General features: G+C 64.3%; 2 protein-coding genes across 6 annotated transcripts; both read left to right on the top strand.

Annotated features, from left to right (window-relative positions):
- The first annotated feature begins 319 nt into the window (after positions 1–319).
- Positions 320–5,265, top strand: AEN (apoptosis enhancing nuclease). Of its 5 annotated transcripts, none has more exons than XM_062204907.1 (5): positions 320–394; positions 789–922; positions 1,646–2,222; positions 3,805–4,005; positions 4,752–5,265. In XM_062204907.1, the coding sequence occupies exons 1-5, from the start codon at positions 335–337 to the stop codon at positions 4,971–4,973; spliced, it is 1,194 nt and encodes a 397-aa protein (XP_062060891.1). In that variant the 5' UTR covers positions 320–334; the 3' UTR covers positions 4,974–5,265. The 5 variants fall into 5 exon arrangements, with proteins under 5 accessions (XP_062060891.1, XP_062060892.1, XP_062060894.1 ...); XM_062204908.1 differs by having other exon boundaries at positions 333–410; XM_062204909.1 differs by having other exon boundaries at positions 359–390.
- Positions 5,266–7,004: 1,739 nt separating this feature from the next.
- On the top strand, positions 7,005–14,205 carry ISG20 (interferon stimulated exonuclease gene 20). The gene is made up of 4 exons (XM_062204912.1): positions 7,005–8,720; positions 8,890–9,139; positions 12,682–12,882; positions 13,972–14,205. The coding sequence occupies exons 2-4, from the start codon at positions 8,912–8,914 to the stop codon at positions 14,086–14,088; spliced, it is 546 nt and encodes a 181-aa protein (XP_062060896.1). The 5' UTR covers positions 7,005–8,720; positions 8,890–8,911; the 3' UTR covers positions 14,089–14,205.
- The last annotated feature ends 549 nt before the right edge of the window (positions 14,206–14,754 follow it).

The following is a 14,754-nucleotide window of genomic DNA, read 5'->3' as shown; positions in this document are numbered from 1 at the left end:
GGCTCTGTGGGCGGGGCACTGGAGGGGCGGGGCGCTGGGCGGGGCGCTGGAGGGGCGGGGCGCTGTGGGCGGGGCGCTGGAGGGGGCTGAGGGGGTCTGGGGAGGGAGGCGCAGACCGGAGCTGGCTGGGACGCGCGGAGGCCACGCCCCCCCGGCGGCTCAGTTCCCCGGGGGCGTGGCCTGCTGGCACATCGCCGCGACCCTACTGAGTCCCGCCCTTCTGCTTTCGTAGCCTACCGTCGGCTAGACGGCCTTGGCCAATCAGAAGAGGACGAAGGCGGGCGCTGCCCCCCAGCCGGCCAATAGGCGAGCGGCCGGCCGGGCTTGCCCGGGCATGCGGGAGCTGCGGCGGCCGGGCCTCCACGTGCGGGCGGAGTCGACTCCGGGCCGGTGGGTGAGCAGAAGCCCAGGTGGGCCGGGGGCCTCGTGGAGCGGGCCGGGGGCCTCGGGGAGTGGGCCGGGGGCCTCGGGGAGCGGGCCGTGGCCGGCGGGGCGGGCTGTGGCCGGCGCTGAGTCGGCACCGAAGGCCGCGTCCTGTCCGCGGGCGGTGCGGGCGTAGGGGCCAGGTCGAGCCGGCTCTCGATCGCGGGTGGGGCTGGCGCCCCGGCCTCTTCTGCAGCGACGTGGGAGCCGCCCGGAGCCCCGGGGACCCTGGGCGAGCCCTGGCTGGGTAGGGTACCCAAGTCCGGGCTGCCCAGTGCTGGGACGGACGCCGTGGGTCGCACGGGCCCCGCACGGAGCGCGGCTTCCGGCGCCTTCGCCTGGAGCTCACCCTGCCCCCTCCGCAGGCCTCCCTCCTCCGGGAAGCCCTCCGAGACCGGCCTGCGCCGTTTCCAGCGCAGTCCCTGACGGAGGCGCCTGCGGCTTCCGCGTCCGCTCGGGGTCCAGCGCCCTCGTGCCTGCCCAGCCGGCCTTGCGCGATGTGAGTGACCCGGGCCTGGGCTGGGGAGGGGCGGTGAGTCCCGGCCGCGGCCGCTCTGCCGTCCGAGCGCAGAGCAGGGGGCTTGGTCCCTGCAGCCTGGGGGGAGGGGCAGGGCTGCCGCCGGGACACTCGGCACTTTGTGTGACTTGCTTTATTCCTTAAAGATGTGTTTATTGGGAAGAAAAAGCTCGTCCACCTGGTGGTTTACTCCTCAGACGCCTGAAGCATCCCAGGTTGGGCCACGCAGAACTCAGCGCCCGGAACAACACCGGGTCTCCCGTGTGGGTGGGGGGCCCAACGACTTGGGTTGTCACCTGCTGTCTTCCCATGTGCATCGGCAGGGAGCTGGACCTGAGACCGAGTAGCTCACAGCGTAACTGCCTGCGCCCTCCTGTGAGCTGTTTGCTCCTAACTGTGTAGCTGGAAGCCTTTCGTGTCAGGGAGCGCGGGAGACTGAGGGCAGATTCTGGGTTCTCCTTGGCAGGTGCCTAGGAATCAGGCAGGCTCCTCGGCCCCTGCTGCTCGGGTTCTTTCCTGTGGAGTGGGGGGCGTCGGGTTTGTGTGGGTTGTTCAGGTGCTGTTGGCAGTGATGGTGTTGGCAGTGGGAGTGCCGGGTCCTCGGGCAGCTGCCACCCTCCGCTGCAGCACAGGCCCCAAGGCAGCCCCCCGGCTGGGGCTGGGCACACTCCTCAGCCAGCCTCTCTCTCTGTCTGTCTTCTGCAGGCCGCTGCCCCAAGGCAGGAGCACGTCCCAGGCCTCCCTTGTCCAGAGCCATGAGCTGATGGGGACGGAGCCCCGGGAGGCCCCGGATTCTGCCCCGTGCCTGTGCCCGAGCCTTGGTGGCCTGAATGCTAAGGACGGGCTTCGGAGCCGGCACAAGAGGAGGAGCCGGCAGCACCAGCGGTTCATGGCGCGGAAGGCCCTGCTGCAGGGGCAGGGGCTGCTGAACCTGCCCCCGGAGCCAGAGCCGCTGCCGGGCACCCAGGCTCCTGACAGCCAGGGGCAGCACCCAGGGGCCGGCTCGGGCTGTGCCCCATGCAGTAGGAAGCCCACCCGCAAGGAGGCCGCGGGACTCTTGCCCAGCAAGTGTGTGGCCATTGACTGCGAGATGGTGGGCACGGGACCCCGGGGGCGGGTGAGCGAGCTGGCCCGCTGCTCCGTGGTGAGTTACCACGGCGACGTGCTCTACGACAAGTACATCCGGCCGGAGATGCCCATCACAGACTACCGCACACGCTGGAGCGGAGTCACCCGGCAGCACATGCGCAAGGCCATCCCCTTCAAGGAGGCCCAGAAGGAGGTCAGGGCTGGGGGCCGGCAGGGGTCTGGTGGTGGGCGGAGACCTCGGGAGGCTTCTGGGACTGCAGTCCCTGACCCTGATCCACCCAACTGGGGCCCGCGCGGGCGATCTGGACAAAGGCGGTGCCGGCAGTCAGGTTCTGTTTTCTGCTGGTTGTGACTACAGCGATGCCCGACCACAGGAAGCACCCGACTGGTGGGCTCCACGCCCAGCTGTCCTGAGAGGGCTGTGACGCTGTGTCCCTGAGGTCACGCACGGAGCAGACAGGGAACTGGGCTGGGCACAACCCTCACAGGACTGTCAGTGACACCCAGGATGAAAAGAACCCTGATAACAATGGGGCACCCTTTTGGCCTGTTAAGTGGTTAGGAAATGTGTTAACCCTTTACCTGTCTGCTCGTGAGAGCAGGTGTGAGGGCTGCTGCTGGGGTGCTGTGGGTGGGTAGTTCCCTGGACGGAGGGGTGCTGTGGGCGGGCGGGTCCCTGGACGGAGGGGTGCTGTGGGCGGGCAGGTCCCTGGACGGAGGGGTGCTGTGGGTGGTGCTCGGCAGGCTTCGTTTCTCTGCGTTGCTGGGTGCAGGCAGGCGTGAGCAGAGTGCAGGTCTCCTCCCAGCATGTCGATTGCCTTGGAACAGATGTGTATTTTATTTTTTTTTTCCTAAAGATTTATTTATTTATTTGGAAGAGTTACACAGTGAAGGAGAGTCAGAGAGAGAGAGAGGTCTTCCATTTGCTGATTCACTCCCCAATTGACTGCAATGGCTGCACCGATCCAAAGCCAGGAGCCAGGAGCTTCCTCTGGGTTTTCCCATGTGGGTGCAGAGGCCCAAGCACTTGGGCCGTCTTCCACTGCTTTCCCAGGCCATAGCAGAGAGCTGGATCAGAAGTGCAGCAGCCGGGACTCGAACCCGGCACCCTTTTGTGATGCTGGCACTGCAGGCAGTGGCTTTACCCACTGCGCCACAGCGCCAGCCCCACAGATGCGTATTTTCAAAAGAAGCCTTAGGACAGCTGCCTGAATCAGAGTAGAGCGACAAAGCTAGCACTCCTGACCTGATGTGAAGATGGGGCACAGCTGGGAGAGCTTGGGGCACAGGCCCCTGCCCTGGCCTCCCTGGGTATGGGGAGGGTTGGGGCAGACTCCCAACCACAGGGCTGGGCTGCTTGCTACCCCGAGAACTGCGCCAGGCTCGGTTCTGGTTCACCCGCTAGGCGAGTGAGTAGATCAGCGATCAGGTGAAGTGCTGTTGTTGGAGCCTCGCTGGTTCCTGTGGCTCCTGCCGTGCGGGAGGGGCGGGGGTAGCTGAGCTGGGTGATGGCACACGGAGGGGAGAACGAGGAGCCCAGTGTAGAGAAGGCGGGCGAGGTGAGGCGCGGCGCCCAGGCATGTAGAAGGCCTGGAGTGCTGGTGTCCGGTAACGCAGACCCCCCCCTCCACCCGGGTGCTATTTGCTGTCCTGGTCCTGTAGGAGACTGGGTGGTCGTGGGGCCCGGCCTCAGGTGCGAGTTCCTGTGCTGAGCCTCTGCTCGGAGCCTGGCTGTGGCCGCTGCTGGGGCCTCTGACTCCTGCTTCCACCCTCAGATCCTGAAACTCCTGAAGGGGAAGGTGGTGGTGGGGCACGCCCTGCACAACGACTTCCAGGCCCTCAAGTACGTGCACCCTCGGAGCCAGACCCGGGACACCACGTACGTCCCCAGCCTCCTCAGCCAGCCCAGCCTCCACGCCCGGGCCCGGGTCTCTCTCAAGGACCTGGCTCTGCAGCTGCTGCACAGGAGGATCCAGGTACGTGGAGGGAGAAAGCCCCACTTCCTGTGGTTCTTTGCCAGCCCAGGTCTGGGGGCCCTGCATATGGTTCAGTCCCCCTGTGGAGCAGCCGTGGTGTCTCTCAGCCCTTCCCTACCATGCTCTGATCACCATGTTCCTCCAGCCTGGTCTCAGATGAGCCCCCGCCTGACTCCTGTCCCTGCCCCACAGCCTGAGCCTCAAGCAGATTTCTGTCGTGGCTCCCATCTCAGGAGAACGGGCTCAGAGAGGCCGGGCGGCCTGGGGGGGACGGCTGGTGCTCAGGGAGGCCGGGCGGCCTGGGGGGGACGGCTGGTGCTGCTCAGAGAGGCCGGGCGGGCGGCCTTGGGGGCACGGCTGGTGCTCAGAGAGGCCGGGTGGCCTGGGGGGGGATGACTGGTGCTCAGAGAGGCCGGGCGGCCTGGGGGGGACGGCTGGTGCTCAGAGAGGACGGGCGGCCTGGGGGGGACGGCTGGTGCTCAGGGAGGTCGGGCAGCCTGGGGTGAGGGGATGGCTGGTGCTCAGAGAGGCCTGGAGGCCTGGGGGGAGATGGATGGCGCTCAGAGAGGCCTGGTGGCCTGTGGGGGACAGCTGGCGCTCAGAGAGGCCGGGCGGCCTGGGGGGGGGGTGGCTGGCGCTCTGGCCCTTCTCTCTGTACCCCGTGGTGGGGCACGTGTTCTCAGGCCTGTACAAGAGCTGCAGGAGGAGGCTCTGGCCAGGGCTGCAGGCAGATGTCTCATCCACAGGTGGGCCGGCACGGGCACTCGTCTGTGGAAGATGCCACAGCGGCCATGGAGCTCTACCGACTGGTGGAGGCACAGTGGGAGCAGCAAGTGGCCAGCGGCCTCCAGGCCCACCGTGAGGACGGGGACCCTGACAGCAGCACTGACATGGAGCAGTACATGGAAGACCAGTACTGGCCTGCGGACTTGGCCCAGGGCCCCAGAGGAAAAGCTGGGGAGGAGTGAAGCTGTAGAAGGAGGACCGAGGGACTAGGGCAGGGCCTGGCCGTGTCCTGTCTCCCGCCCGTGGCACAGCCCTGTCTCCAGTCCCTGGACTCACTCGTGGCACTTTACACCCTCCAGGAAATGGCGAGCGGATGGCCCCCTGGGGCCTAGCACGCCAGTCCCTGGCCTTCCCCACCCCCACATCTGAGGTCACCAGCAGGTGCCGCCCACCGGGCTGTCATCTTCCTTGGGGCACAGGTGGGGTGAGCACCCATCTGTGGTCAATGAGTGGAATAAACAGAGCTGGAGTTGAGAGCCAAGGTCCCTGAGGGACAGGTGTCTCCGTGGTTGGGGCAGGCTGCGTCCCCCTGTGGCGCTGGCCCTTCCTGTGCTGGGCACAGCTCAGGGAGGAGCAGAGCAGTGCTGGGTGGGCACTGGAAAACTGATTTTGACCCAAACTGGGATTCCCCACCCCCAGCATTCAGCTGTCTCTGGGGCCTCTGCCCTGTGCCTGCCTTGTCTCCCTTAGGAGCAGGGCTGCAGTCCAGGGGAGCAGAGCGCCTGTTGGCCAGGCTGGGCTGGGCCGCCTTGGGGCGTCCTCAGCTCCAACAGTCCGTGTAGCCGTGGGGTTTCCCTGCAGTTTCTAAAGGCTCTCTGTTTGCTAGGGGGCGGTTGGGGTGGTGCCTCGTGGCTGCGAGACCTCAGGCAGCACGTGCGCGCCTCTTGAGCCTGTTGACTCCGGACCCCTGGAAGTGGGCAGAGTGAGGCTTCAGGGGCAGTGCTGAGCACAGTGCCCGGCCTGTGAGCCACGCGGCGGAGCTGCCAAGCCCTCGGTGGAGCATCAGGGCCTGAAAGTAAAGTCCTCTCTGCTCTGCCGCGGCTGGGGCTCAGGGCTGTCCCTGCGCTTGTCTGGCTCCTCCGAGGCGGGGCCGTGGCCATGTGGTCACAGCCCCTCTGTTGGCACAGTGGGAGAGCTGGCTCTAGGACTTCCTTCTGGATCCCTTAAGAGTCTGACGCCAGACTCAGCCCCAGGCGGGAGCTGACGGCTGGGTGTGTGGGTGGAGGAAGGCCGAGCCTGGGCACCAGAGCCGGGCTTGGAGGGTGCCATCAACGGAGCTGTCAGGGTGGCGTGTCGGCATGTGGCAGGAACGCCATGCTGTTTTGTAATTGCTCCTTAGAGGACACAGGGACTTGTTTCTCCCTGGAACCGCTGCTCTCTAAGTGCTGGTAAAATAACAAACTTGCCACCCTAGCCAGCCTCACGTGCTGTCAGCCACACTTGGTGTGCACCGTCCATCTCCAGAACCTCTTCTTGCAAAGCAGGGCTCGTCCTCCCGGCCGCCTTTCTACTCTTGAGTTTCAGTAGCTTTTTCGGGGGTGTGTCCTGTGGCACCTGTGCCTGCTCTATGCAGTGTCAGGTCCTCAGCTCGTCTGCACGGAGCACAGGGCTCGAGGCCCTGTCTGAGGCTGCACAGCTCTGTGTACGTGTGAGCCGCGGTTCGCAGCCCTTGGCTTCCGCGTCTGGGGTGAATGCTGCAGCTGTGAGCACAGGTGTGCGGGCCTCATGGATGCCCCGTGGTCAGAGGACCTGGCCTGCTCCCCGCAGTGCACCAGGCTGCGCTCTCCATTTTCAGCTTTTGACAGCGGCCTTCGTACTGGGTGTGAGGTTTATGTTTCCCTAATGATTGGTGGTATTGAGCACTTTTTATTTATTTTAAGATTTTTATTTAGTTATTTAAGAGGTAGGGTTAGAGACAGAGAGAAAGGTCTTCCATCCCAAATGGCCACAATGGCTGGAGCTGATCTGAAGCCAGGAGCCAGGAGCTTCTTCCGGCTCTCCCATGTGGGTGCAGGGGCCCAAGGACTTGGGCCATCTTCTACTGCTTTCCCAGGCCATAGCAGAGAGCTGGATTGAAGAGGAGCAGCCAGGACTAGAACCTATGCCCATATGGGATGTTGGTGCCACAGGCGGAGGCTTAGCCCGCTACGCCACAATGCCAGCACTCCCCCCCTCCCCCCCTTTTTAGGTCTGTTTATCTGAAAGAGTTGAAGAGAGAGGAGATCCACCTGCTGCTGCTTTACCAGGCGCATTAGCAGGGGCTGGATCAGAACTGAGAAGCCAGCACTTGCACCAGCACCCATGCAGGATGCAGGTGTCCCAGGGGTGGCCTAGCTTGCTGAGCTACAGTGGCAGCCCCATGTTGAGCACTTTCTGTGCTTACTGGTGTACTGCTCATTTTTTAGCTCATTTAGTTGTGTCATTAGCACAACTCATGTGTTGAGATACACCCCGTGAGCTGGCCGGCGCTCAGCTTTGGGTAGAGGACCTTGCAGCTGCCCGGGGCGGTGCCTGCTGTGTGGAGGGCATTTGTTTGCCGTCTTTGTCTCTCTTCTGCTGCTGGCACTGAGCACCCGAGGCTGGCAACTTTGTGAAGAGACTCAGTCGCAGTCCTGGGATGAGAGCATGGCATTGTACCTGTGCAGCTGTGCTGGGTCACCTGCTATCAGCTCCCCCCAGACCCCACCTTAGTGCACCACCGTGGGGACCAACCTTTCTCACTCACGTCACACAGAACCAGCACGAGTCACCCTGGGCTCCACATCTGCCTTCCCACCTGCCTCCTGGTGGCCAAGGTGGTGGCCAGCAGGCCCTGTCTTTTGAGGCTGACAGGTGTCAACCGAGGGACTCACCTGCTGGCGCCTCACCCAACAAGATTGCCAGCCTGGCTGGCCACCGATGGTGCTGGTTAAAGCTGGGGGCATCACTTCTGGGAGACCCCTGGCTTGGGTTCCTCCCCTGTGCTGTTGGTTACAGTGCCCAGGACACTGAGCACAAAGGCAGTGAAACAGGGACCAAAGAGCAAACAAAACACTGATTGATGGGAAAGCCAGGAAGTGGCTAGGGTGCAGATTTAAATACAGAAGCCTGGAGAAGCAGACCAAGCCAGTGGTGGAGGCAGGAGGGGCTTCCTGTGCCCTGTGAGCTGCTGTCTCCCAGCCCTGGACCTTGTGCCCCTCAAGTGTGGGGAGTTGAGTGAGCTGCAGGTGGGTGGGTGTGGACCTAAGAGGGCTGGGACGTGATGTGGCAGGAGGCCACAGGTGAAGGGGTCTGAAGCTTCCAGGGAGTTGAGCTGGACAAGAAGAAGTGACCAAAGCTCATGGGCAGAGAAGTGCAGTGACAAACAGCTCAAGAAATCAGATGTTGGGAAAGCCCGGTAGGGCTTGAGGGTGGGGTGGGACACGGCAGTGCTGGGAGTTGTCCACTGTGCCCAGGTGACCTCGCCCTGCCTGCACTCACTGCTGTGCGCACGGAAGTTCGGTCCCACTGCCAGACCTTGTCCCCAGACGGCACAGAGCCCCTGGGGGTGCATGGATGCCGGCTTCCAGGGCACCCCTGAATCTTTTTACTGGGCCATGGTTGGGGGCTAGCCCCCTCTCACCCCCACCCGGCTCCTGCAAACAGCACGAGTGTCCCGGTGGAAGACAGGACCCAGCTCCCAGGCCCCAATCCTGGGAATGTTTACTCCTGGGTGGAGGGTGAGGAAGTCGAGATGTTGCAATCGCTCCTTCCACGTCAGATGTGTCTCGTGAGGCAGGCAGCTCCCCACCTGCTGGCCCACGTGCCTGCCTTCTGGCCCGGCTCTGATAACAAATCAGAAACTAAAGGGGCCGGGATGCCTGGCTCAGAGCAGAGATAGTCCTTGCCAGAGCAGTTCTCTCAGGGGGAAGAGGCTGCCTGGAGGCGGAGACAGGACCCAGGGCCGCCAGGTGAGGGCCAGGAGGCATGGGCGGGGCCTCCCGGCCCACAGGCTGCCCGGCTGGCCCAGTGAGCCAGGAAGCTGGCTTCCCTGTGGCCAGGTGTTGCTGGAGACAGGGCAGGGCGGAGGGGTAACCTGTGGTGGCCAGGTGTGGCTGACCCTGCTGCCCCTCTCTGCAGCACCAGAGGGTCTGCGAGGAGCATGGCGGGCAGCCCCGAGGTGGTGGCCATGGACTGCGAGATGGTGGGGCTGGGGCCCCTGCGGGAGAGCGGCCTGGCACGCTGCAGCCTGGTGAGCCTGCAGGGCACCGTGCTCTACGACAAGTTCATCCTGCCCGAGGGGGAGATCACCGACTACAGAACCCGGGTCAGCGGGGTCACGCCTCAGCACATGGCCACGGCCACCCCGTTTGCCCAGGCCAGGCGAGAGGTGAGTGAAGGGCCGGTGCCAGCCAGCCCAGGGGCTGCGGAGAACCTCCCCTCCCCGCTTACCTGCTGTCTCCCTGGTGCCTGCCCTGTGATGGTGACCCCGCCGGTGTCTGCGTCTCCCCCAAGGAGGCTTTCTCCTGGGAGAAGATGGCATGGAGGCTGGGTAACGAGTGCCACCTGACTCCCTGCTCCGCGAGCGTACCAGGCTGCCACAGGTGCTCCCATGTGGACCCCCGGGCCAAGCCACCTCCAGAGCCCAGGACAGAGCCTCCGGGGCAGAGGGGCCAGGATGTCTGTCCCAGACCAGCTTTGTGGCTGCACAGCCGCCCACGCTAGCCGAGGTTTGCCTCGCTGTGCTTGGCTTGTTGGGAAATCCTCTGCAGGCCTAACTTTCGGTTTCTCTGAACCAGAAGGGAAAGCCAAACCCAGCCCCTGGAAGTGCTCCCGGGCTGAGTCACCCAGGGAGGGCTCAGGCAGTGGACTCCTCCCCCCTTACAAGCTGAGAGGCCTGGGTAGGGGGGCTCCACGTGCCCCTCGAGATCCAGGCCCCGGTGCTGCAGGGGAGACCGCAGTAGCTCTGGATCACTGAGCCCTGGGCGCTCACCTGTGCGTCTTCACGCCCATTCACTCCTCAGCCGCAGCCCTGCCAGGTGCTGTTAGCTCAGTTAAGGGGCTGGTGTGAGCCCCAGCCCTGCTGTCACCAGCTAGGTTCCCTGGAAGGTGCTCTACCTCTGTGTACCTGGCTTCCCATCCCTTGTTGGGGTAGAGAGAGCGGAGGCAGGTTCTGCTTTCACAGATCCCCCCAGTGCCGCATCAGAGCTACTCAGGGGAAAAATCGTGTGTGTCCTGAACCTGCAGGCTTTTCTTTCTTGTCACGGTCCCCTGGACAGCCCAGATCATCCCCTGGGTATCCGGGGTCAGAGATGACCCAGAGCATCCTGGGGGGTGTGCACAGCTCAGCGCAGGTCCCGAGACATGAGTGTTTCTCTGCAGCGACCCCAAGACCCCCTTGCCAACAAGCCTCTTCCTGAGGTGCTGGGGGTGATACTTGAACACAACTTTGCTGGGGGCTCAGTCAGCCCCAACACCCAGATCATGGAGGAGCTGGCCAGGAGCACGACCAGGGCTGTGCTGGCCACTTGGGTCGTGCTGTGAGCAACAAGTCCACACTGGGCTTGGAACACTAGTATTTTTAAAAAGAACCATAAAATACCCTGATAGATCTTTATTATTTTAAAAAAAGATTTATTTAGTTGAGAGGTAGAGTTACAGACAGAGAGGGAGGGACAGAAAGGTCTTCTCTCCACTGGTTCACTCCCCAAATGGCCACAAAGGCTGGAGCTGAGCTGATCTGAAACCGGGAGCCAGGAGCTTCTTCCGGGTCTCCCATGTGGGTGCAGGGACCCAAGCACTTGGGTTATCTAACACTGCTTTCTCAGGAGCATCAGCAGGGATCTGGGCGGGAAGTGGAGCAGCTGGGACATGAACAGGCGCCCATGGGGCATGCTGGCGCAGCAGGCCATGGCTTTACCGCCACTCTGCAACATCAGCCGTCTGATGTAAATTCCACCTGTGCCTCACACCACTCTGCCAGGCAGTGCTGGTCTGGAAGCTGGCTGGCCGCCTGGCCCACTGTATCCCCCAGTGCCCTCGCTGGGCGCTGCCCGTGCTGGGAAGCAGCCCCTGGGACAACCAGCACATGCTGATTTGGGTTCAGAAGGCCTGGGTTGGGCACATCTAGGCAGTGCACGGGCAGAGGGCAGACTCTGAGGCCTGAGCTGCACCTGCCTGCCACTTCCCCTCTGCACATGTGACCCAGGAACCTTCCCTCTGCAGCCCCTGTGGGTTGGTCAGGAGGGAGGCAATCCCGCCTCACAGGGGCTGTTGTCCTGACCCCGGAAGTCTTCACTGGCAGCCACTGTGGGCCAGCTGTGCCCTCTGTCCTGGTGCTCGGCTGGGGGCAGCAGGTGCGGTGTGAAGCTCAGGTGGGGCCACACATTCTCGGCTGCAGGTCCTCAGCTGGGTGACCTGGGCAAGCCCCCTAACTTCCTCCTCTTGTGAGGTGCAGACGGACCTGGCACAGACGGTGCCTGCTGGCAGGAGCCCAGCAAGTGTCCCTCCCCATCCACATCTCTTTCCAGGAACGTGAGTCTCCACCTCCGCCTGCGGCAGTGGTGAGGTTGAGCAGCTGCCGTGTGTCACTCAGAGCAGGTGCTGCAGCCCTGGGCCTGCCTGCTCTCGCTCCAGCAGCTGTCTGACCTGGTGGCAGCCCTGCCCAGCGTCTGTGGCCCTTGCCACGTGGGCCTGACCTGCCCAGGCCGTGTGACAAGTCCCGGAATCCGTCCCTGTCCAGGGCCCAGCACCTTCGTCCAGAAGAGCTGCGTTTCCTCTCCCCCTTCCTCGGCTTGTCCACCCTCTCCTTTGTCACGAGGAGTTCATCGTAGCCACCAGTGGGAGGTGGGGAAGTGTCCCAGGGGCTGTCAGCCCAGGACGCTGAGACCCCTTCACTTCCAGGCCCCTCCCCAGAGGCTGACAAGTCCAAGTGCTGCGTGGCCACTGCCCGGGAGGCCACCCAGGCCCCCGTGGGGTGAGGGTGGGTGGGCACTCTCCCGGCTGCCCCTGTGGCTCGGCCGCTAGGCTGGCAGAGCCTGGGCAGCCTGTGCCTTGGTCAGCGCAGCGGCGACACTCTGCCTTCATGGTGTGTGCCCAGCCCTGTTATCTGGTGGCACTTAGCGAATGACGGCAGACTTTGTGGTGGAAACGACATCGGTGTTTATTTTGTTCCAGGCCTGCAGGCTGTGCAGGGCCGGGCGGTACTGTCTGCCAAGGGGCTTGAAGGCTGAGACTGCCATCGGGGGTCCCTCACCACTGCCTGGGCTCAGCCCCCTCTGCGGGCGGTTGGATGATCTCGGACCTGGCCCCAGAGAGGTCAGAAGTCACCGGGCCGCCTGCAGGCCAGCGGGGCATCAGAGTCCTCCTCTTCGGAGAGGGCTGAGAAGGAGTTTGCAAACTAGTCTGAAGATCTCCTGTCCCTGTGCATGGCAACCATGGCCCTGCCACAGACTTAGCGGGTTAGAACGCCCATGTGGGCTCAGCGGGGCTGGGGGAGAGCCCACTTCCTGCTCCCCCCACTCCTGCCCCGGTTCCTCCAGGCCCCCTGCACCCTCCTCCGTCTGCACCGGTGTGAGTTCCGCCCACCTGCGACCCCTGACCTTCAGGTGTTGGGTTGGGCCCTTGGAGGGGGGGTTTCTCCTTGCTTCACAGTCATCACCCACCTCAGCTTTAATTCTGTGCCAGGGAGTGCGCTTGCGGGCGGGGTTGGGCGTGGGTGTCTGCCTGACCCAGGAAGGCTGCCGCTGGGCATCCGGGGTCCATCGGAGCCGGCCTGTGTGGGCCTCAGGGGGACTTGGTTCAGGCGTCTCCTTTCCTGGTCGATGTGGCTGGAGCCCAGGGATGGTGTGAGCTGCCCGAGGCCACACAGCGAGGGAGGAGGGGCTGTGCCCGCCCGCCAGGGGCCTCGGTGATGCGCGTCTCCCTGGGCAGATTCTGCAGCTGCTCAGAGGCAAGCTGGTTGTGGGCCACGACCTGAAGCACGACTTCCAGGCTCTGCGGGAGGACATGGAGGCCTACACCATCTACGACACGGCCACCGACAGGCTGCTGTGGCGCGAGGCCAGACTGGGCTCGTGCAGGCGAGTGTCCCTGCGGGTGCTGTGTGAGCGCCTCCTCCACAGGAACATCCAGGTGAGAGGCCCGGCAGCAGGGACCGCAGGCCTGAGCACTGGGGGCCCAGAGCCAGGCCCCCGGCCCCAGCCCCAGGCGGGAGCTGTGTCTGAGCAGGGGAGGAGCCTCTGGGTCAGCAGTGGCCCAAGGACCCGGCTGGGCTTCCCCGTGGCGGTCAGTCTGGGCCGTGTCCTGGGGGCAGTGAGCCTGACTCAGGGGCCCCGCAGGCTCAGGTACCTGGTCCCTGGCCCCTGGAGCCGGGTGATTCGCCCTGCCCCAGCTCCTGCTGCATCAGTGCCTCCAGACCCACAGGACAGGGTCTCCCTCCTGGGAGAGTCCCACCCTCTGAGGAAGGCATGGCTATGCCCACCTAACAGAACGGTACGAGCCCACGGACGCTGAGCTCTGGGCAGCGCCTGGAGTTCCAGGGTGGGTTCATCTGACCGCAAGTCTGAGGGGCTCTGCCTGTTTCCCTGTCGGTCGGGTGAGGGCAGGGCAGGCATGGGAGGTGCTGTGGGCCGTGCCCTGGGCCCTGAATGTCTGGAAAAGGAGCCTGCGCAAGGCAAGGGAGGCCCCTCTCAAAGGAGGAACTCCAAGAAAATGCAGCCACCCCCGGGTCCCACACTGGCCCAGCCAGGACCTCAGGCTGCAGGGGTGTGCAGGGAGGGAAGGGTGCCAGCCCCACCGGCTGTGGTGTAGGCTTCCGTTTCACCATCCGGAACATGGGGGCTTACAGGACCACGTGAGCCCAAGCTGTGCACACAGGAGGGCAGCATGTGCCCCCTTGAGTCCTGAAGATCCACGCCCCGTGCAGTGGTCACAGCCTTCCTGGTAGGCCCTGGCCCACCCCCGCTGCAGCTCTTATCTTAGGGGCAGGCACCTCCTGTCCCCAGGCCAGCAGCACGTGGTCCTCCCTCACGGATGCTGTGCCCTGCCTGGGTCCCTCCCTGGCTGCCCCGGGCCTGGCTGGCTGTCACGGGGGCTTCGCTCTTCTCTGCCATCTGCGGTGTCCTTGGCCCGCTCTGGCCTGTGGCTACTGTCCTTCCAAGCTGGAGTGGAGGTGTGAGCGGTGAGGGCCCCATCTGAGTGCCACTCTGCCTGTATCTGCAGAACACTGGTCTGGGCCACAGCTCGGTGGAAGACGCGAGGGCCACCATGGAGCTCTTCCGAGTGTCCCAGCGGATCCGGGCCAGCCGGGGGCTGCCCTGCCTGCCTGTGTCCAACTGAGGCTCGTCCAGCCTCCATCCTGGCCACGGATGCCCCGTGCTTTTGGAAAGTGCATCTTCAGCAGTAAAACGACTCCCACGCCAGCGCCGTGCTCTCTCTCCTCTCTGAGCTGGCTTGTCGCTGGGAGCACGGACGCAGGGGAGTGTGGGGTGCCGGTCTGCCCAGACCTCGGGCCTCCGGGAGGTGGGACTTGGCGGGCAGCTCCTGCCTGCTCCCTTGGTTCCTGTGCCCAGGGGGTCACCCTGGCTGCAGCTGGTGCGAGGGTGCGCGAGGTGGTGGTAGTGGGGGTGGGGACAGACCCTGGCTTTGCTGTTCAGCAACTCTGTGACTTGTGGAGGGTCCTCAACCCCTCTGCCTCAGTCTCTATAAACTGGGACTCATGGTGCCCCCGGGCCCATGGGAGGCCGTGGGCATGGCCTGTCCTGGTGGGAGTGTCCGAGTGCGGGTCCAGGGCTGCGTTCAGCACGGGGTGGGGTGGGGGAGGCCCAGGGTTCTCGTGGCTGGTGGCCGCTTCACGCCCACTCCACCAGGGCTGCTGGGCCGGGGCCTGGGGCTGGCGGGTTTCAGCCTGCACGGTCTCCTGAGTGGGCGGGTCACTCACACTTGAGTGGTGTCCAGGCTGCCTGCAGCCTGAGACTGTGCCTCTCTCAGGGCTCCCCTCAGGAG

The sequence above is a fragment of the Lepus europaeus genome, chromosome 11 (assembly GCF_033115175.1).
Source record: "Lepus europaeus isolate LE1 chromosome 11, mLepTim1.pri, whole genome shotgun sequence".
NCBI lineage: Eukaryota > Metazoa > Chordata > Mammalia > Lagomorpha > Leporidae > Lepus > Lepus europaeus.
Note: the sequence above shows the minus strand (reverse complement) of the source record. Positions and strands in the feature narration are given on the sequence as shown.

Bases quoted from the DNA above. Each gene is read 5' to 3' on its own strand.
- AEN (XM_062204907.1), top strand. From the start codon at position 335: ATGCGGGAGCTGCGGCGGCCGGGCCTCCACGTGCGGGCGGAGTCGACT. The intron at 395-788 runs GTGAGCAGAAGC...CCCCCTCCGCAG, and splicing joins AGTCGACTCCGGGCCGGTGG to GCCTCCCTCCTCCGGGAAGC. The intron at 2,223-3,804 runs GTCAGGGCTGGG...TTCCACCCTCAG, and splicing joins TCAAGGAGGCCCAGAAGGAG to ATCCTGAAACTCCTGAAGGG.
- ISG20 (XM_062204912.1), top strand. From the start codon at position 8,912: ATGGCGGGCAGCCCCGAGGTGGTGGCCATGGACTGCGAGATGGTGGGG. The intron at 9,140-12,681 runs GTGAGTGAAGGG...CTCCCTGGGCAG, and splicing joins TTGCCCAGGCCAGGCGAGAG to ATTCTGCAGCTGCTCAGAGG. The intron at 12,883-13,971 runs GTGAGAGGCCCG...CTGTATCTGCAG, and splicing joins TCCTCCACAGGAACATCCAG to AACACTGGTCTGGGCCACAG.